At 38.8% G+C, this 20448-nt stretch overlaps 3 protein-coding genes across 4 annotated transcripts; 1 reads left to right on the top strand and 2 right to left on the bottom strand.

Annotated features, from left to right (window-relative positions):
• Positions 1-3072: 3072 nt before the first annotated feature.
• Positions 3073-4615, bottom strand: LOC121629001 (sperm-associated antigen 16 protein-like). Its single transcript, XM_041968465.1, has one exon. The coding sequence runs from the start codon at positions 4584-4586 to the stop codon at positions 3747-3749; it is 840 nt and encodes a 279-aa protein (XP_041824399.1). The 5' UTR covers positions 4587-4615; the 3' UTR covers positions 3073-3746.
• A 55-nt stretch (positions 4616-4670) lies between these two features.
• Positions 4671-7748, top strand: ndufb4 (NADH:ubiquinone oxidoreductase subunit B4). Its single transcript, XM_041967602.1, has 3 exons — positions 4671-4879; positions 6644-6787; positions 7595-7748. Exons 1-3 carry the CDS (start codon positions 4703-4705, stop codon positions 7655-7657), a joined length of 384 nt encoding a protein of 127 aa, XP_041823536.1. The 5' UTR covers positions 4671-4702; the 3' UTR covers positions 7658-7748.
• A 263-nt stretch (positions 7749-8011) lies between these two features.
• hgd (homogentisate 1,2-dioxygenase) lies at positions 8012-16298 on the bottom strand. 2 transcript variants are annotated; one of them, XM_041967601.1, is made up of 14 exons: positions 16133-16298; positions 13970-14041; positions 13779-13867; positions 13583-13688; positions 13416-13475; positions 13237-13328; positions 13099-13133; positions 12901-12980; positions 12477-12576; positions 11096-11220; positions 9252-9356; positions 9026-9152; positions 8444-8625; positions 8012-8359 (listed from the first exon to the last, which is right to left on the bottom strand). In XM_041967601.1, the coding sequence occupies exons 1-14, from the start codon at positions 16145-16147 to the stop codon at positions 8216-8218; spliced, it is 1332 nt and encodes a 443-aa protein (XP_041823535.1). In that variant the 5' UTR covers positions 16148-16298; the 3' UTR covers positions 8012-8215. The 2 variants fall into 2 exon arrangements, with proteins under 2 accessions (XP_041823535.1, XP_041823534.1); XM_041967600.1 differs by lacking the exon at positions 16133-16298 and adding an exon at positions 15471-15518.
• Between the last annotated feature and the right edge of the window lie 4150 nt (positions 16299-20448).

Raw genomic sequence — 20448 nt, 5'->3', positions numbered from 1 at the left:
TGTAGTAAACACATGAATGTAGAACAATGATGGACAAAATTGTACATCACCTGCCTGCCTGGAGTGAGATGGTGTGTCCATGTGTCTGCGTGTGTGTTGATTTGGTTAACATTTATCAGTGCTTACACCTATGGCTCTGCTGTCTTCTGACAACTTAAATTGAAATTATATAAGCTATATGCACCACTGGGAAAATTAAGATGCTGACCCCAAAATATAGTCCCCAAAGATATAAAAAAAATTTAATTTATAAAACTTACTAAAATTTTTAAAATAGATTTAGATTTCATAAACTGCAATGACCTCACCTTGTAATTTATAGGTAGTTCAGCTACACGTGTCAGCAGTGGTTCTTTTAGGAAAAGAAAAACTTCATGAAAAACACTTTTTCAACTACAAATTATTCTTCGTACTAAAATTTAAGAAGAAAAACAGTCCAGTGGTAAACTTTATCATCGTGCATTTGGAAGAAAAGGCACTAATGTGGCACCATGCTGCATGCTGTACTCTTGGCAGGTGTTCCCACATCGTGCATCATCAGTGACTGACAGGTAAAGCATCTCTTGGCTTGGAGCAAATAATTCCACAGACAGTTTCATAACTGAGAAAAAAATCCTTGTGCTGAAATGAACAAACATGAGATAAATATGCAGGATTTTGTCAACTCTGTCTGGGCAATCTTTCCATGTAGCTCTCCTTGAAGATGATGGATGTCTGCTGAGTAACAGCCATGAGCCAATCTTTGCACTGCAAAGTACATTAAAGCAGAAAATACTGCTGAGTTTGACCTGCTATCTACCATAGAGACCCAGGAAAAACTGATTTATTAAGAAGGGAATACTCACAGACAGCGTGAATCAATTTAATGCGTATAGATTGCAAAAGGGTGGCAGGGAGAAAACTAAGAAAAAAAAACAATTTCTTCACAATACATTCTGAGAATAGCATAATTAAAAGTGGTGGCAAGATAACAATGTTATCTTGCCTAAATCAATAGCATTTTACTGACTGTTGTAACTCAGCTCCTTAAACAGGGCACAGAAGCACAGAATCAGAAAGGTAAGGGGATGTGTGGCTAGTTTGGTCAAGCCTGAGTCAAGGATGCAGAAAAATGAGCATTTTCTCATTCTCCATTCTCTTCTGTTTGACACAAAGGTTGCTGCAGCCAGGCTTTGAGGTGGGCAGGGGTCTCAGTGGAGAGAGGAGCGGGAAGGACAGCACAGGGAATTGAGCAGGCAGGTAAGGAATTCCAATCAGCTCAAGCCACTGAAGATAGACTCTCAAAGTCAAAAAACTTCTTAGGAAAAAACTGTGAGGGACAATCATGCCCTCACAGAGGTTAAACATTAGTGAGGAGGCAAGAAAATACACTACACAGCCTTTATGCATCATTTCATTAACTCTGAAATAGTTTGTAAGAATTAAAATGGCCTTAAAGTGGTGCAATTAATGAAAACAAGGGTGGAGAGGGACTTCCCATTTCTCAGTTACATTCCTTGAGGGTAGCAAAGTAATGGAATCTCTGCACTTCATTATGAGTAAGCACCACATTAAGTCATTGTCTCTAAGTTAAGCAACCACTTCGGGAAACTTTAATAAGAAAAATCATTTCAACTGAGGTTGGAAAATAAACCTGCTGCCCTCTATCAAGCCAGCCTTGTGTGCAGAAGTCATTTTAAAGGAACATCACAAAATAACTTCAGATTACAGGAGATTATTAAATTTTGCAAGGTGGGAGCAGATAGAAATCCTCTATTGCCTTTATCGCAGTTGGTAAATGCCTCTGTTTCTCTATCGTATCCTCATTTGTGTTATCTGCACAATAAGTACATCAAAAGTAAAAATGTCTGTCAGCTCTGCAGATAAAGAATAAAACACCAGAGCTCTGTGGAATCGATGTGAGGCGTGAAAGCTAACAACAATGGCACAGGCTGCAGGAAAAGAATGAAAAGAATGGAGCAAAAACAAACAAAAAAAAAAACCTCTGTAGTTAATGTACTTATAGCTCAAAAACTCTCCAAAGTTCACCTCTAGTCCATGAGGGTGCCAGGGGAGGGCAGCCAGTGCAGAAAAATATTTCATTTGAGGAAAAGTTTCAGTGTCTCAACCCAAGCATGGTCTAACACTGAATTTAATTTAAAAGTCATAAATAGATTTTTCAAAACTGCAGAACGGGTGGCACTTCAGAGGTCCAGAGAGAACAATAAATCATTTGGTTGCACGTACTGTAGCTGTGCCTGGGCCTCTCTGGATCAAAGAGCTCTCTCAGCATCTCTGTGCCACATTATTACTCTAGTAAGAAGTTTAAGATTAGAGCAAAGAGGAACTGTGTGAGAACATACAGCGAATTATTATGCTACTCCAGCCATACCATGTTAAATGATTATCCACACCTCAGACAAAGTTTTGTAACAGCTTAGCTTAAGTTAAACCCAATCACAATTGCAGAAAAATCCTCTTTGCTTGTTGTAAGTCTAATTATGATTAAAATATCCCATAGACTTCTTGTGTCAGTTCTTCTGACCTCCCTACAAGACAATATTATTTTCATAATTAATAAACACACATTAGCCATTAAGCCTTCAGTATGCATAACTTAGACTGATTTTTTTCTGCCTAACAGTCTATTTTGTTGCATATTTCCACCCCAAACATTACTCTACTGTTGCAGTACCACTGCTGTGAATATAAGAAACAAAAACAAGCAGAAACAGTATGATTCTTCAGTTTTATCTCTTATCACCACATGCTTGTTCTCTGAGAGAACAGAGCAGCTCCTCTAAACAGTCATTGCATAGAAGACCAACGACAGCCTGCTACAGATTGCCCTCTTGTGGTTCGTTCATGCAAAAAGGCCTGAGCTAGAGCTGCAAGATAGATCAATTACAAGCTGCTCCATGAGGGCATGAATGAAAAAGAGAAAATCAAAATTAGAGAAAACATTTGTTTTATTTAGTTTTGTTGTGTGCTGTTTGTTTTCTAAAATGCTATACTGTTTTTTATTTCTTTTTAATCACTTTTTGTGAGTCTATTATGGGTTTTGTGTTTGTGTGGGGGGGTTGCTTGTTGTTGTATTTTGTCCAATGCTGTTGTGATGTGCACGGCTTGAGTGTCAGCCCATAACAAAAAAAATTTTTTTAGTGAAGAGCTTAATAGAGCTTAATCTAATTTTAGGTTTATTCCTCTGTCTAGTTTAAATTAAACACAATGGCTAAATTTAACATTATACGGTGCCTATGTTCATGATCGGCAATAAACAACTTACACAAAAAAACCATAAACCTGTCTATTCACTATTGGATAATACTCAAATTCATGCCTACAAATTACACAGAACTCCAGAATTAGTGAGAAATATTGGAGCAGTTTCATTTGTGCCAAACAGATCACTAAAGCTAGATCCCGCTCAACTGAACAACAAAAATTACACTGAGAACATCAAGATCTTTGCAAGAATCCAATTCTGAATGTTTAGTAGGTTAATATAATAAATACAATTTTACATTAATGTCAGCAGACGTTTGCTTAACTAAGACATCCTTATTTCACTTATCTTTTTGAGACTTTAGCAACAGATATCTTAGACTAAATCAAACGACTGCATCATATTTTCACACTATTAGGCAGTACAGACAAAGAAAAATATTTATCTCTAGGTTTTAGTACATTGGGTCAATAAATTCTCACAAGTGCTCTCTATACAATGGAAATGAACACATGAAGACAGTTTAAATGAGGTCTGATATTCACTTTAGGGAACATTTGCTTTCTTTCACTGGCTGCACCCTCAACTGTCTCCCAGGGCAGCCACGATGTGCTGGAGGTCTTGGTTGGGTCACTGGATGTGCTGTCTCTCTGACACTCTTGTTCATTGCTTCACCCCCATAAACGAGGGTCCCCTGCTGGTCTGACTGACTGTTCACCTCTAATAATGATTTGTCAGTCTGCATAGCCACCAGCATGACCTGCTTTAGAACTGCCTGGTATTTTTCATTCATCCGCTTCAGTGCAGATTCGTGGCTTTCGCATTGTTGCTTGAGTTTTCTGATCTCCTCGATTACTCTGCTTTTTTCCTGAACAACACGCTTATGCCGCATGCGGTGGATGTCTCTGGTTCTTTTGACTTGTACCAGTGTCTCAGCTGCGACAGATGTGGCCTGTCTGTATTCTTCCCTCTCCCGTCGAGCGTTTTTAAGCTCTTTGTCCAAGCGCTGGTTTTCAATGTATACGTCCGGTACCACATCAACCCACTCTTCATCTACCAGCCCTTTCTGTACCATCTCAGCCCACTCATTCTGAAAACAGTCGAGTGTTTCTTTCATGCCCATTTCCCAGAGAAAGTGTCTTAAAAACTGTGCTACGGAAGGCGGTGGGTGTGTGCTGGCGTTTGCGCTGGAACTTTGATTAGCTCGAGCTCTGGCTTCTGCTCGGGCTTGGATGGCTTTTACTGTTGCTTCAAAGTCTTCTTCCCCTTCGGTTAAACTCCATCCATCTTCAAAAGGAACTTCGTCATTTCGAAATTCATAAAAAATATCGGAAGGTAAATCTTCTCCATGTTTGTCTTGGTTTTTGTTTGCAGCGTTCATTGTTTTTCTGGAGGGTACACTGCATTAAAAAGTTTGATGTTGCCGTGGTAACGACTTGGGAGTTCCACGCGAGATTTGGCAAGTTCTCGTTTGCCACCTTCCGTCACCAAATAATCATGGCGGATTACAGAGAGGCGCCCTTGGCCACTCGGCCAAAAACATTGGATCCAAATGAATATTTCAACCTTTCACCGGAACAGAGGCGCGCAGAAGAAGCGAGGGCTGCGTTACGGGCGAACTTGAAGAGGCAATATCAGCTGCAACTGAACAACCCGCATAGAAATGAGCTCATTGTAAGTGGCTACTAGCTAGAAATGTCACCTCTGAAGAGGGATCGAACTTCTTGCAGAGATGGTGGCATGTATGGACACGAGTAAAAACGAATATAGTTGCATTCAGAACCATTTCAATATTTATTAGTCTACGTCAGAGTTTTTGTTCATTCACGTGTAAGTAGGACATTCGTAGTATTTGCACCGACACTCCATTAACGTTAACTTTGTCTTAACGTTAGCCAGCTAGCTAGCAGTGATTCATAATGCTATGGCTGCTCAAAGACTATTGTGTTCAAGATTTTTGTTAACAATAAATATACGATTTTCTTAAACTTATTTTCCTTCAGTTATCAGTCATTTTTAATTAAATGTTTATTTAAATTGTGGTTTCAGTTTTAGTTTCCAACTATCATAGTGTTTCTAAATACAAGTAATAAATGGCCTATGAATTTCGTTTTTGAGTATAGAACTAAAGAATCTTTGTGTGGATACTATATAATACTAATCCCTTCCTACATTACAACTGAAGTAATGCCAACAGTGAGCGATGAATTGCAAGGTAGTTGAATAAGTAAATCATTTAATGAGTATATTTTTACTTTTAATTGACAGTAGCATGTTTAAATTGTCACCTCTAAACTTACAACATTCTTGACCATCTCGTCAAAAACAAACCTTGTCGCATTTGATATTCTTTTATGATCAATCATGAACTTTCCTCTCTGTGGCACAAAGAGCCTGTCCCTGGAAAGTCTGTCTTTAAGAGGTTGTGTTTTATTTCCCCTCCTCCTGTATTTTCCATTTGCCAACAGATAACAAATAATATTTTAGAGGTTTTAGTCCCTTTTCCTGCAATTGTTATTTTTTTCTAAATGTATGAAATCTGCAACGTTTAAAAGCTCAATGTCTATGTATACAGCTATAATTATAGTTCAACTAGATTATTTGATTGTATTTTATCCTTTGATAACTATTATGTTTGTTTTTTGTTTGTTAGTATTGATACCTTTCCACATGGCTTATTAAATAACAGTTAAGTCAGATAACTGTTGGCAGGATAGTGCCATGCCAAACTGAGAACTTTACAGTTCTTTATTCTGAATGCTTTATCCATTCATTTATTTATTTACAAAGAGCATGCATGTTGTTCTTTGTGGTAATTCTGCTGTTACCAACTTTATGTATGTTTAAAATCTGGTTTTCTAGGTGAAATATTTATTTCTGCCCCCCCCCCCCCCCCCTCTCTCTCTCTCTCTCTTTTTCAGTTTTTTTTTATCTCTAACATCTTGTAAGCATCTTAACTCTCATGCACAAAAGACACAGCTCCTGAACTAAACAGCTGTAAGCCAGGCTGTTCTTGTGTGTGTGTTTTGTTTGTGCAAATTGGTTACATTGTAATATAAACAATGTTGGTCTTGTGGCTGATTTTGCACTTTTTAAACAAGAAAAAAACTGCTTTTTTTTAATGGAGCAGTGTAGACTGGTCTTTTATCCCTCTATGTTCTACTGCGTCACTGGTGGTGCAAAATGACACTGTCACTCATTATTATAGTACTCAAGGGGGTTAAATAGACATGAGCCAAAATATTTCAACATTTAAACATCTAGAACATCCCAAAATTGGACTTGTGAATGAGATGTTAGGCTTCTAAGTTATATAGGCTATTGAAATCTTAAACTGCTTACATAACTAAACATTCATTTGGGTTGCATTTTTAAAAAAAAAACTTTAGAAATAAACATATGTTGCTAAAATGTGACTGCATACGTTTGTCTTTACAGGAAGATCCAGCGTTAACACGATGGGTGTATGCACGATCGAACCCATATCCACACTTTAAAGCCACAAACAAGACATCTCTGCTGGGTCTGATATTTGGAGTTGCGCCTCTCTTTGGGATGTATTACTTGTTCAAGACAGAAAGGGTATGAGACAAGATTGACAACATTCTTTTCTATGCTGCATCCATCATGGGTCTTTTAATGACTTAACACGTCTCAGCATATGCGAATGCATGTTTAGTAACCAGGCAATGTTAAAAACTAAAAATATCTTAACAATACAGCCACATTTAGTGCCCCATGACCTTTGTTTACACTGTATAAGATAAAAGTGAAAAATTAAGATTTTTGGGGAAAAAATTGTTAAGATGATAATGGAAATGTATGGAAACATATTGTTACAGGTTTCTAAATGTAATTTGCCTTCAAAATGGATGGCTTTTAAACTATGTAACTGCAGTGATGATTTCTCAGCTAATGTAACACACTCAATACAGCCTATGTGAACATTTTTGCCACTATATTTTTAAGATCTGCGATTTAGTCATGATTTATGACAAACATGAAAAGTGGCTTGTAGTCATTATTCTCTTAAAGGTGCACAGCTAGTGTGCTTTTTTTTGTGTTGAATACAGGTTCATTCCCTCTGGAAATGAATGCTTCATTCAAAATGCTTTTTATTTCCTCCCCATTGTCATGGAGATTCACCCTCGAAATCATCACCAGTTGAAATTCCAGCAAGAATTTGGTGCAATTGTCACACTGCTGGGCTATCATATTCATCTTTTTCCTTCTCTGGTTGGGAGGAAAAAGACTGATTGAAAATCACAAAACACTCACTCATAAAACATGTTGTTGAGAAAATGTCCAGGAGGTGAAGAGGGTGAGGATGATATGACTTTGTTGCTATGGAAACTGTACTAACCAATCATTTGTGATCTGTTTGTACAGGATAGGAAGGAGGAGCAGATTAAGGCTGGAACCTTGGAGCGCAAGTTCAGCTTGTCTTCATGAACTCCACTGTAGAAAACCTTCCTGTAATCTTCTAGACATGATTCTAGCGTGTGTCATTATTATTAAACAAATAAAATTATATTGTCATTCAGTCAAATGGCTTTGATTTCTGAGGTTGAAATGTGAATGATGAGGAACTCTATGAGCTCTGCATTCTGCCCAGGAGGCAGTGAAGCTTATCTTGGAGTTGATCAGCTGTGACCACCCATGTTTGGTGTGGCCACATTTAAGCCATAATGCACAATTGTATAAACTTGTATTGTGGCCATGTCATTTAAATGGAAGAGAGCATTGAAGTCATTAAAGTTAGGCCTACGTTTGATATGCTAAATTGTTATACTTAAAACACTGTACTGCAACAAAAACATTTATTATGCAGCATAGATTGTTTGGTTCTTTTCTTGTCCACATAATGAAATTATAAATCCATGAACTACTGATACCAAATTACTGGTTGATACAAAAAATTGATTATTTTGGAAAATATATGTTTTGGTAATTAGATCCAAATTACTTTCAAGTTGCAAATGTTTAGGGGTGTTCTTTTTTTCTTCTTCTTTACTGCTTGCTGGGCTTCCAGTTGGGGTTAAAGTGGCTGCGGAGATGTTCCCAACACCGGTAGTAGCTCTTGTCAAGCCTCTGGCATGTTTGTAGGCCCCATTTAGTTACTGCCATACTGAAGGATGACTCAAACATGAAAGCCTGGAGGAAGGGAAAAACCAAGAAATGTGTTATTGTTTGCTTGGTTGATTTTACTATACAACCTGCACACCAAATAATTTTTACCATGGTTCCTTCAGCAACTCTCTCAGGTTTAAGCTCAGCTGTGCTGTTCTTTTCAAAGCAGTCAGCATCGGGGCCATGTGGGGTCATGATGCTGTGGAGGCTGGCCCCACCTGGCTGGAAACCCTCCTCTTTGGCTTCATAGTGGCCTTTGATCAGACCCATGAATTCACTCATGCAGTTACCTGAAACAGCAAGCAGGAGGTGATGTAACACAGCACAATGTTGAGAACAGAGACCAAATTTTCCACTAGATGGCCTTACAGAGCTGTGATGGAAACAAGCCACTGTGGGGTCTCCACTGACATGAGTCATACAGCAGGTGGATTGTTCTCAGCTACTGTCTTGACACTAGCTGGGTAAATGGACCTGTTAGCTTCTAGCTGACTTGTTTCAATCCATGATAGATGAAAATTACTCTCACTGGGCTGAATGTGGCATTTCCATTTAAAGTATAGCTTTCAAAATGAGCCGTCTTAACAATGCAGTTCTCAAAATTCCTTGAATCATTCCTGTGAAATGTGAACAAAGCATTTCAGTGTCGAAGCAAGGCCTGTGTGTGTATGTGTGTTACTTTGTTCTTACGATGATAGTATGGTGGACGGAAGGTGTGGTCAGCTACACCCCATCGTGGAGGGAAGATGACAAAGTCAGCAATGGCCACACCTGGTTTTGTGGATTTGGCAGTCAGCACAGTAAAGATAGAAGGATCCTAAAGGAAGATCATGGATATATGAGAGTTAAATCCACAGTTTTCTATATAGGTATGTGGTTCTGCATCTTTCACTGGCATAAAAGAGCAATTAAGTACCGCATGGTCGAAGGCCACACAGTTGATGACCATGAAGTTCTTCAGATTGTACTTGTATGGTGTGTAGTTACCGTGCCAGGCAACCACATTGAATGGAGAGAAATCCTACTTGCAAAGAACAGAACAAAACAAATAAAAGAAGTCTGCCCGAGCAAGAAACACAAAGGACTTTAAATTGAGCTTTTCACAGGGAAAAAGGAACAATGAATAATGTCTTTATAATCTTAAATTCCCAGAGAGAGTACTTCTTGACATAAAGAGAAAAAAATATGGTCATAATGAAAATTGTGAGAGGGTGTGCTTCTTTCAATCTTTTTTCTCTTTCATTCCCCCCTTGTTCTTTGTGATATGAGGCTCCAGGTATTATGGGGTAATTGGCTTCACAATCAAACTTTCCCAAACTTTGAGCATTTTGATGCTCACAGCAGCGCATTTAGGGGGGGGGGGGGGGGGCAACAGTGGGTGCAGAGATATTTCTTTATCTTGATTGTTAAAACCACAGCAATTTTATATAGTTTCTCTGTTCTGATAATGTCACTGCGAAAAAAACATTCAACAGCACCTCTAAAATCAATATAGTTCATTACAACTCAAGCTGCCTTCATGCTGACCTCCATGCTCCTGCACACACGTACATGCACGTTTCCACACATGAACACCTAGCACGCACTAACAAAAGCTGGCAAAGACATATAAATATACAAAGATCTGAACGTAGGTAAACTCACACACATCATATAACTAATAAACACCAAAAACAACTTAACACACTCACTGGCTTCAGGTACTCAACTGACAACAGTAACTATCAAAATGGCCTTTAGGAAACCCAGTGCAGGTAATTTCTTGGACATTCATCTGTGGTAACTCCACTACATTCGATTAAAATGAAGGAAAAAATGGAGGAGAGCAAGCACTTGCACACACATGCACACAAAACACAAACATATTGGCCCAGTCAAGCAAATAATAAGTTAATTTGAGCAATTTCAGCACTCTGCGGGGGAACAAAACAGCAGGACCAGACAGGAGCAGCAGCATCTTCCCTGAGATGAGGCCTCTGTCCCCCATCTTGTTTTCTTGCCCCTGTAGCCTCACTTTACAGGCTCAGAAAAAATATGGACACCAGGGACAGAGTGTCACCTTTTCACCTCTCACCTCCAGCCCACAATACTCCAGAAGAGGCAGCTTAGAAAATGGGAAAAAGGGTTGTTTTGCTTTAAGAACAGACAGTATCATGCCCTTGTGTACTTCTTACTATGAATAATAACAGTGCAGTTTGACATGGTTTCCACGGTTACACCCCCCCACCCCTGACAAACCTCTCCTCCCACCTCCTCCTCCTCTGTAAAAAAAAACCCTCCTGTCAGACATTATGTGTCGATCCAATTATGCACCCAACAGGACATTTCAGGAGGGGGAGGATCATTCCCTGAGTGAAATATGCTGAAATTAATGTTTAACTTGGAAAAGGTTTTTCCTACAAAGCAAAGCTTCACAGGTACACTGTCTAAAGCTCCAGAATGCCTTAACTAATTATGAGTGATTAAGACTCATAAGGGAGTCGAGGCGGAAACCCGCTGAAAGGATAACAGCTAACGCTTCGATATTAAATCATCAGGGATGGCAATTCAGTCGGCAGGAGCAGCTAATGGATCATATGCTTCACTTGGACCGTTTCCTGTTATTCACCGTGGCAGTTCGATGGTGCTTACTGAAGCGAGCACAAACCTAAATAGGTTAATAGGGCAAGTGTACAACATGTGTGCATCCTTATCAGACAGGGTGTACGTGTGCAGATTATCACAGTGACACTAAACAAAATTAAATGTCACAATGGCCACCTGTTGACAGGCAAACAGTTTTCCCTGGTACTTGTTGATGATGGTGTAGCCTGTTGTCACACTGCGATCCTCATACCATGCCACTGGACACAGGAAATCTCTTGGGTTGGCTAGGCCATTGGCTCCTGCAAAACATACACACATGATGGCAAACAGTATACTGTTAAATAGAAGAAGAAATGGCAGTACTACCCTGCTGTGTGAAATGTAAGTAAAAGTTGAACACAGTATTTTGCATATCATTAAAGCTTGCATTTATCAAAAATAGCTGAAACTGATTTTTTTCCTGCACTCTGTTAGCAAATGAACTAAGATTAACTGTTGTGGGTTTCATAATATCCCAAATGTTTTAATAGTACACACAGAAAAGGGTTTGGCAATGTGTTGCTGCAATAAGTAAACATAGAGATGGAGAAATGACATCTGCACAGCAGTATACATTTATAGGCCACTTTATTTGGCACACATGTTCAGTCACTTGTTAGCACGAATAGCTACTCAGCCAAGGCAAAAGAAAAGGGGTCTAACCCAGTACTAGCAAGGTGTACCCAATAAAGTATCAATCATTTCTATAAAAAAAAAGGATTTCAAACCTTAATTGGTTACACCACTGGACAGTTTTCAACTTCCCCTCTTTCTATATTTAATGAGCTCAGGCCCAAACAAGGCAGCAGGGTATTCAGATCTTGTTTATATAGGCCTACTTCTCTTCGTGACGAGCTTTAACTTGGACATTTGGCTGTAGTGATGGGTTTGTTGACAACGCCTAGGAGAAGTGCTTCTAAGCCCAAGCTGTTATTTTCACTACAGTATTTTTAGATGCACTGCTGCCAGAGGGCCTGAAAATTACAGCCATTCAATTTTAGTATTTGGTCTTTTCTTTTCAATCCAGATTTTCTGATTTGAAATCTCATCTGAATCATTAAGACTGTGCATTGTAAAAGATGAAATACACAAACTATTTGCAATTTTAAATTGAGATATTGTTCTCCTTAGCAGTACACAACTTTTTCTTTTGGATGATCACAAATGGCCATCAGATTTTTATATGTTTGGTCACGAGTTTCATATCTTTGATCTATTGACAGCAGAAGATGGGAAATTTCAAATGCAGAAGAGATTTCACTCAAAGCCACAAATGCCAACAAGATCACCAATGTACAAAGTCTTAGCATGGCGTGGATGACTGCCTGAGCCACACGTTAGCACAGCTAAAAATCCCACAGACTTTCAGAGATAAGTGTCAACAATTTACACAACAATAGCATGTTGCAGAAAACAGGCAAAGTGGTTGGTGTGCAGATTTCAAAGAAGGATGAACACATATAGCATGTGTTCATCCTTCTTTATCTACACTCACAGACATCGTTCAAGCACAAACCTATAGGTCCCAGGTCAGGGAGCTCAAAATGGGCTCCATACACCTCCAGAATGTAGCCTCTGGTTTCTCCAAACACATCCACACTGAATCGCATCCCTTGCTGGAAAAAGAAAAAAGAAAAAAATGTAAAAAGTGGCAGTTAGAGGAAATTTAGTGCTGTTATGTAGCAAATGTAGGCTGTATCAGTGCTGAGGGGTCTAATGGACTAATGTGTTTGGAAAAAACAAACGTGCTGGTGGTCAGGGGGTCTGAAGCGTAAAACCTTTCACCACTTATATTTATTTTTAAGCTTACACTTTGAAGAGTAGCAAACCATGACTTTCTAAATATGGCAAAAGAAATATGGGGGGAAAACACCTTGGTATTTCTGAAAGAAGAAAAAAAGAAAGAAAGCAACTGGGAAGATAGGAGAAATGCAGCCCACCTGTATAACACAAATCTCGTTTGGCTCAACCATCATCTTCCCAAACTCTGTAGTGATCAAGATCTCACCCTGCTGGGGAACTATACATACAGACAGACAAGAAGAGCAACTGAGAAAAGAAAATGTGAGGTAAGAGATTAACCAAGGATTGAGGTTGTGTAGATTTTCCAATAAGGAGAAACTGCCTTTAATTCTCACCAATCAGAAAGTCTCCATCGGAGTTGTTAAAGCACCTGGAACATAAATAAAATACCTTTGAAACAATTGCCAAAGTTTTTACAAGTAAGATTTGAGAAAAATGGATCTGTTTGCTAAGCGATGCACATACATACTCACCTGTCAACCATGGAGGTGTTGCACATGTACACATGGATGCCAATGCCATTCCGAGATTTAGCATCTCCTGCACCGCAGATGGTATGAAGACCCTGAACCACATAGAAGGAAACGATGCGAATCAATGAACTCATAATCCATCATAAATAAAGACATTCTAAGAAGCAAGCCGCACTCACAGCCACAAAGTCTACTTTCTTCTCTGTAGATTTAGGGATGGTAAACGGCATCCATCGTAGCTGTGGCAAGAATATTAATGTCAGAATCTACTTATTCAGAATTCAAGGCCTTCTAGTGACTTTTAAAGCAAATTCAAAGAGATCAGTGACTCCTGCTGTTGGTATACCTGGTTAGGATCAGGCTCAACTTCATCCCAGCTCTCTGTTAGATCCCCACGTGGCACAGGTGTAAAAGGCTTATGTTTAACAGATGGGATGATTCGGTACAGCCAGCTACAGACAGAAGGAAACAGAGTTTAATTATTCATAATGTCTATAATCCTTTCAATCTCTATTGGTTGAGTCTAAAACACAGACTGACACCTTCTCTTGTTGGATGGACGTGGGCAGGTGAAGGCAGAACCAGAGAGCTGCTCAGCATAGAGGCCATAAGGACAGACTTGAGGGCTGTTCTGTAGAGATATCATAGTTTGTCAACAAATGCATTAATCTTTTTATTTTACTTGTTTTTTAACTGATTACAATAAAATGAAGAATTCAAACTCATGTGCTACCTGTCCCTCAGGTAAGGATCCAGGACAACGTGGATCTTCAGAAGAAAACTCATTCCCAAAACCGCTCATGTACTAAAAGAGGACACACACACATCAGCAAAGGCAAGTTAAAGTGAAAGAAAAAGAAAATCCATCATGTGGTTTCATTGTGATGCTGGGAAAATGTTTTCATGCTGGTTATAATTAAATTTGAAGGCTTGTCATTAGGGCTTGTCTTTTTGTTAATTGTTGTCATATTGATTCATATTAGATCTGTGATAACACAATCTGCAGTTCTGCTAAATTTCCCCTTGTACTGTGCATAAAGAGGCTAATTACATGTACATCCTCTACAGCATCTTTTTGTTTAATTATGTAAATTATCTTATATATTTATATATACAGACATTCAAAATTTTGGGCATTATTGGTCAAAATTTGTGTCACAATGAATTGCTAAGTGAGAAATTTAGGAACAGAAAAGTTTTCAAACCCTGAAGCAAGATTAGTGTATTTTTGTTTGGTACAATTTTTGGAGAAAATTAATAGAAAACCTGTAAAAGCTTAAACTCTGTGAGACAATGTTTGTCAGCTAACAAGATGCCAAAAACTCAGAAAATTAAATAGCTGATGCTTGCTAAACAAAGAAAAGCTCTTAGAAAAAAGCAATATTTTCACTTTTCAAAAAATATCTGTTCATATGAGCCGTGGAGGTAAAACTGAAAGTCTGTACATGCAAAAAAAAAAAAAAAAAGAACTCTTAAGTAGAATTGATAGTAGGACTGTTAGAAAAATCTACTTTTTTTAATGTAAAAAGCCTTTGGCAAGAATTATTAAACTCTAAAGTGATGGTGCTCACTTCTGTGCAGCAAAACCTGCACAACCCCCATGGAGGGATTATAAGAAGATCTCTGACTACAAAGTTTGGCATTAGAAGTTTGCATCCAAGAAGATTTTTGAAAAAGAAAATGGTGGCTACATTAAACAAACGTATGTTTGACAAGAACACTTGTCAAATCTGTTAAGTATGAAGATGGATCAAAACTTCTTTGGGCTTGTGTTGCAGCCTGTAGCACAGATTATAGAGGTAAAAGTGGAATCAATGAAATAGCAACAGATTTTAGATGCAAGTGTGTAAAAACAGCAGAGGATGAAAAGACAATGGCTTCTCCAAAAGGAAAATGACTCAAAAAATGCATCTAAAATTATCTTAAGGGACTCAAGCTGAAAGCTTTGCCATGAGCCTCACAGTTCTTTGACCTGAACATCATCAAAAATCTGAAGAAATGCCTCAAAAAGGAAAAAAAGCTCTTGATCACTGAAGAAAAAAATGCCCAAATGAGAACTAAAAGAGAACTTCCTAAGCGTCAGCAGTTGTAGTAATTGTCAACTGAGCGTCTTGCTTTAAGATTTGGTCATTATACTATTTTACTGACACCAGCAGTCATTACAAGCGATGAGAAAAATCTGGCACGATGTAAACACATCATGCTGAGTCACTGTTATTCTGCAAAAATCTTACAGACGTGGATGGTTTCCATATGTGCGCGTTCATGTGGCCCAAGTGCGTTCAGAGAGCTCGGTGTTACATAAAGAAGGATTTGGTCCATCCTGAACCTTTATTTAAAGTTACAAGAACAAAAACGCATAGTCTAACAGCAGATAAAAAAATCTTTCAACACATAGTAAGAGTTTAGTCGCTTCCATTCTTCATAAAATAAAAAGAAGTACATGCATAAAGTTTTTCCAAACCATTCATCTCCAGCTCCATGCTCTTTACTCATCAATATTATATCATTTAACTCTGGATATCATTCAATTGGTTTCAAGTTGATGATTGAGCAAAATAACGTTGGAAAAACATAAAAACTTTGTTGAGGCGTCTCAGATCACATCTGGGCAGCTGCAAAATGCAGCGCTCTGATTGGCTGGAGGGAACGCCTCCCTGAATTCGGCCGGTCCACTGCAGTTAGAAATGACAAACACGTTTTAATTTCCCATATTTTTACTGCGACATGCTCCCCAACAAACCATTCTCTTTATTTTCATAACAACTTAACAATATCTTTGCGCGTAGGTGCGCAGAGATATTCGCTTTTGCACTGTACGCAGGCGCAGAATTTAAGAGATGATAAATTAAAGTTTATACCAGTAGCAACCGCTTAGACTTTAACTCAGCCTTACCTTAAGTCCAGCCATTATGTTTTCTTTTGAAATGTTTCCTCTGCTGTTGAAGGTCTCAGTGGTTATAAAATAACTTGCAATTTCTGAGAGTGTTTCCTGCGACCAAAATCCACTTCAGGATGTGTGCATGCTGGTATGTGGACTCTGTGGAGAAGGGGCTGGATATGTACTCTTTCTCAATCTGGGTTTAATTAGGCCTTTACTGGCTCCGTGACGCAACAGGCGGGTGTACATCTAAGGGGAAAGGACAGGTCGGGTGGCCAATGTGCGCAAACAAGACTCCGCCAGTGTCACCAAGAAAAACAAGAAGAGGGGCGATATCTAAAAGATTTGAGCGCAATGTACAGCTAACATATTGGCACATAATATGGCTATGTGCAAAAGTCTTAAGCCACTCCTCATTTTTTACTTGCAAGGAATTAAACTTTCTTGAAATATTCGAAAGTGATCTTGAAAAGCACTTCCAGGCTTCCCGAAAGTTTTTCAAACTTTTTCTTTGGCTTTGGGTAGCTCAAAGGATGAACCAGTGCTGTGTCCAGTATAAAACACAACAGCAAACAACCAAACCACTGGACATTTGAATGGCAAAAGAAGAATTATTAGATCTAAAATCCATCTACAGCAGAGGTCTGGCCTAGAACCTGAGAGACACACCTGGATCTTCAGTTGATTGCAGAAATAGTCTCCATGGAAGCCATTTTTAAAGCATTTTTTATACCAAATGCCACAGGGAGGAAGGATTGGAGATCACAAATTTATAGTTTAATTCATTATAATGGAGAAATCTCATAAGGAAGAAATCATGTCCAACAGCAAAAGTATTCACTGGTTAAAATGAAGGAAAGATCAAATTAATAATTACAAAATCCAGGCATCAATGAACTCAATGAAAGACTTGTGACCTCATATGCACTGCTTGTGCAAACAATGTTGTCATGTGTATCCTCACGTCCTGCAAAACAAACAGTGTTTTTAAAAAGGGAGGCGCTTTTTCTTTACGACAAAGTGAAATGTGTGCACATGAGTGCATATGCATCAGCAACCACTGGGCTGAAAATCCTCCAGATTAAATTCATTAGTTCAAGTTTATCCCAGGCTGGCTTATTGTTTTATAGAAAGTGAGTTCACATGTAGTATAATTCATTTACTAAGCCATATCATCCTCTACTGGGGGGAGCAAGTCATTCCTGATCATATGAGAACAACAGCAGAAGGACTCTTAAAGGCCTATATACATTACCTCACGCAAAATTTATTCAGTTCATTTCCCGAAATGGGAAGTCAAACAAGGTGTGGACTATCTAATGTCCCCCATGCAGCAAGCATCAAAAAGAATCAATTTCGCCTCTGTCATTCCCGCCTCGCTTCCCCTGCTTGTCTATTTCTTTTCTCTGTTTTGGGAGATGTTGGAGAAGGGTAAATGATGGCAATTCTCACATAGTGAGGCGCAAATAAACTCGCCGCAGCAGAAGTAACTGTTCTCCGGTGAGGCGTGCAGTCAGACCCGGGCATCCTGCTGGGAGGCAGTCAGGGTGCTGTGCCAAAGACGTGAAAGCCCAATGGCAGGAAAATATCACGTCCCCGTCTCCGGAAATTGATCTGCTCCTTGTACGGAGCAAGAAAATGAGCGATTTTAATTTCATCTCCGAAGCTGATAGAATTCTAGTATCTAAGTCCAATCCGGATGGTGCCTGTGTGTTTTAAGGGAAGAAGGAATAGCTGGAGACCAGAGAAAAGAGGCTGTTGTTGCCTACTCACAGTTATATCTATGCATGCCTAAGTGAGCCATAAATGTTTTGTTATTAGATGCCTGCAGAATTCAATAGCTTGATGGGAAGTGATACGCTCACCTGGCACAGTCTATCCCAATATGCATAAACAAGCAATCTTTGCCCCAAACACATACAGTTAAGGCTCATAATCTGTGAAGTGATTGCAACTTCATGTTTTCATATAGCATGCAAGTACATCCACCAACACATATGCAATACACACACTGGTTTGATGTCTCCTATAACTGCCCCAAAATACTTGCAGTAAAACATAAGCTCTGCTTTGAAGACTTACGACTCTAACCTACATGCAATAGAGTTTTTCCAAACTCAACTTTACTGACAGGACATGGAAAGAGGGCAAAAACATTACATGGCAGACATCTGAAAAGCAGAATGCTCAAAATATTATTTAATTGAACCTATTGTCTGAATGCTATCATGAAGAATTAATCCCTTGAACATCTAGATGTGTTTACTCCAGCAGGTAAAACCACTGTGCTGTACATGCAGGATTTTCCTTCCTAACATGTGCAAGAAAGTAATATCCATGTAAATATCAGCAGAACATTGTAGTGGTTTTAATTTTGTTGCTAATTGGTGTGCATACAAGTTCTGCATACAAGCAGATCGCTGACTGAAAGATTTATGTTGTAAACTCATCTTTAAAATCAGTTATGTTCGTCTTCCTAATCCGTATACACACAATTCTCCATAATGTTACAATTTAGAAGATTTTCTGGAGTATTTTATTTACTGGGTTGAAATTTAAAGACTGAACATACAAAGTAAATAAGTACTGAGAGTCTTTGTTATGGCATACACATCTTTCTACATATACAAGGCATCACTTTTCATGGTGTACATTTAGAGGGAAATCAATGCATGTACTGTAACTTGTCTAGGCACAAGTCTAGGGAAGCATACAGAAGCCTTTTAAGTCCCAAGAGCAAAGTGTAGCACTGACTTTCTTAAATAGAAGGTGTTTGAAGGTAGTAACAGCTTATTTAGATCAAATTGCCCAGTCAACTTGAGCAATCAGAAACAAAGTGCCTTGGTCAGACATTTAACCAACATGGCCAAGGAAACATCAAGGGTTCCTGCAACTTTGCAACTGTATAATAGCTTGTTGCAGATGTATGTGCCTTCATTTCCTAATGTTGGAGCGAACGAGGCACTGAGCATCACTACTACCACCTCTACAGTTAAACATAGTGAAGGCAGCATCGTTCTGTGTTTTCTACAAAGACAGAGGACAGAGAGAAAGATTACTGCAAAAAATTGCTTCAGAGTGCTTAGGATTTGAAACTGGGGAGGTTTACATTTCAACACAACAATGAGTCTAAACATACTGACAAGAAAACAGAGGAGTGGGATTGGAAAAACTCTGTGGCAGTCCTGAAACCAGCGAGAGTCTTAACCTGAACTGAAAATGAGGCCTGAAAATGGTTGCACACCGATGCTCTATCCAAACTACTACAGCTTGAACATTTCTACCAACAATGGGATCTTCTCTTTACGATTAATAAAGTAGTACTTGACCATTTCCCTGTCTAACTTTTTTAATATGTTACTGACATTAAATTAAACTATGAGCAAAACCTTGCATTCTAATTTTATTTACACACCCCAGTGGTGTACTTTACAGTGTTTGCAAGTTGATCATTTATACAAGCAGTTAAACAAAGATAAACAGTAGTTTTGATCAAATTAATCGGGCAGTGACAAGAAGACACATCTAATTAGTGTGCACTTATACTCTGTGCTGATTTTTGGATCTCCACAATAGTGAACGCTCTCTTCTTTTTTCAGCAGCTTTCAGGTATATTCTGGTACTGAGCAACACAAAGCACCACTTTATACAGTACAAATGATTTTACCTATACAAACATCAAATTGAGTCTTTTGATAGTCAGTTGATGTCACACAGAAAAAAAAGACCCAAGCACTGTTGCAAAGCACACCAGCAAAAGCAAGCAATGTAATTTGCTCTAATTGGTTGCTCTTTTGTATTCTGCAGAGCTGCTACAATAAGTAAGAATTTCTTCACCCGTTCAGATAGAAAACACTCCGTGAAGGACACATAAGTATGCACGACATCTTAATTGTCACCATCCGGCCTCACCTTGTGTATCACTAACAAATAACTCCTGGATTCATACATTAAATCTAATAAGAAATAGCTCTGATTGATACATTTTATAATTACAGCCCTGTTACATAGTAGTAAGTTGTGGTTTAACGCTAAATGACTCCTGACATGAGCAAGCCAGTACCACACACACACACACATATACACACATACACACACTTCTGACAGCTCCATTTAACACTGATTAGATTTGCAAGGACATGGAGTATACCCTCTCTGTCTCTCCTCCGTCTACTCTCTCTATGTCGCTTCCTGAGTAGGTTGAGTATCTCCTGAATCTTATCTATCGCAGTAATGTTATGCAAATGGTTTAATATGAAGATAAAAGACTGTTGCAGCGTGCTGCGCTCTTGTGGTTCACAGCCTCGCGTTTCCAGGACGATAGCTCTAAC

The sequence above is a fragment of the Melanotaenia boesemani genome, chromosome 18, assembly GCF_017639745.1.
Source record: "Melanotaenia boesemani isolate fMelBoe1 chromosome 18, fMelBoe1.pri, whole genome shotgun sequence".
In the NCBI taxonomy this organism is placed as follows: domain Eukaryota; kingdom Metazoa; phylum Chordata; class Actinopteri; order Atheriniformes; family Melanotaeniidae; genus Melanotaenia; species Melanotaenia boesemani.
The sequence above is the reverse complement of the archived record's forward strand: the minus strand, read 5'-3'. Positions and strand labels throughout refer to the sequence as shown.

Bases quoted from the DNA above. Each gene is read 5' to 3' on its own strand.
- ndufb4 (XM_041967602.1), top strand. From the start codon at position 4,703: ATGGCGGATTACAGAGAGGCGCCCTTGGCCACTCGGCCAAAAACATTG. The intron at 4,880-6,643 runs GTAAGTGGCTAC...TTGTCTTTACAG, and splicing joins CGCATAGAAATGAGCTCATT to GAAGATCCAGCGTTAACACG. The intron at 6,788-7,594 runs GTATGAGACAAG...CTGTTTGTACAG, and splicing joins ACTTGTTCAAGACAGAAAGG to GATAGGAAGGAGGAGCAGAT.
- LOC121629001 (XM_041968465.1), bottom strand. From the start codon at position 4,586: ATGAACGCTGCAAACAAAAACCAAGACAAACATGGAGAAGATTTACCT.
- hgd (XM_041967600.1), bottom strand. From the start codon at position 15,503: ATGAACGCGCACATATGGAAACCATCCACGTCT. The intron at 14,042-15,470 runs GTAAGATTTTTG...GTCCTCTTTTAG, and splicing joins TATGGAAACCATCCACGTCT to TACATGAGCGGTTTTGGGAA. The intron at 12,981-13,098 runs GTGAGAATTAAA...CTGTATGTATAG, and splicing joins CGATGGAGACTTTCTGATTG to TTCCCCAGCAGGGTGAGATC.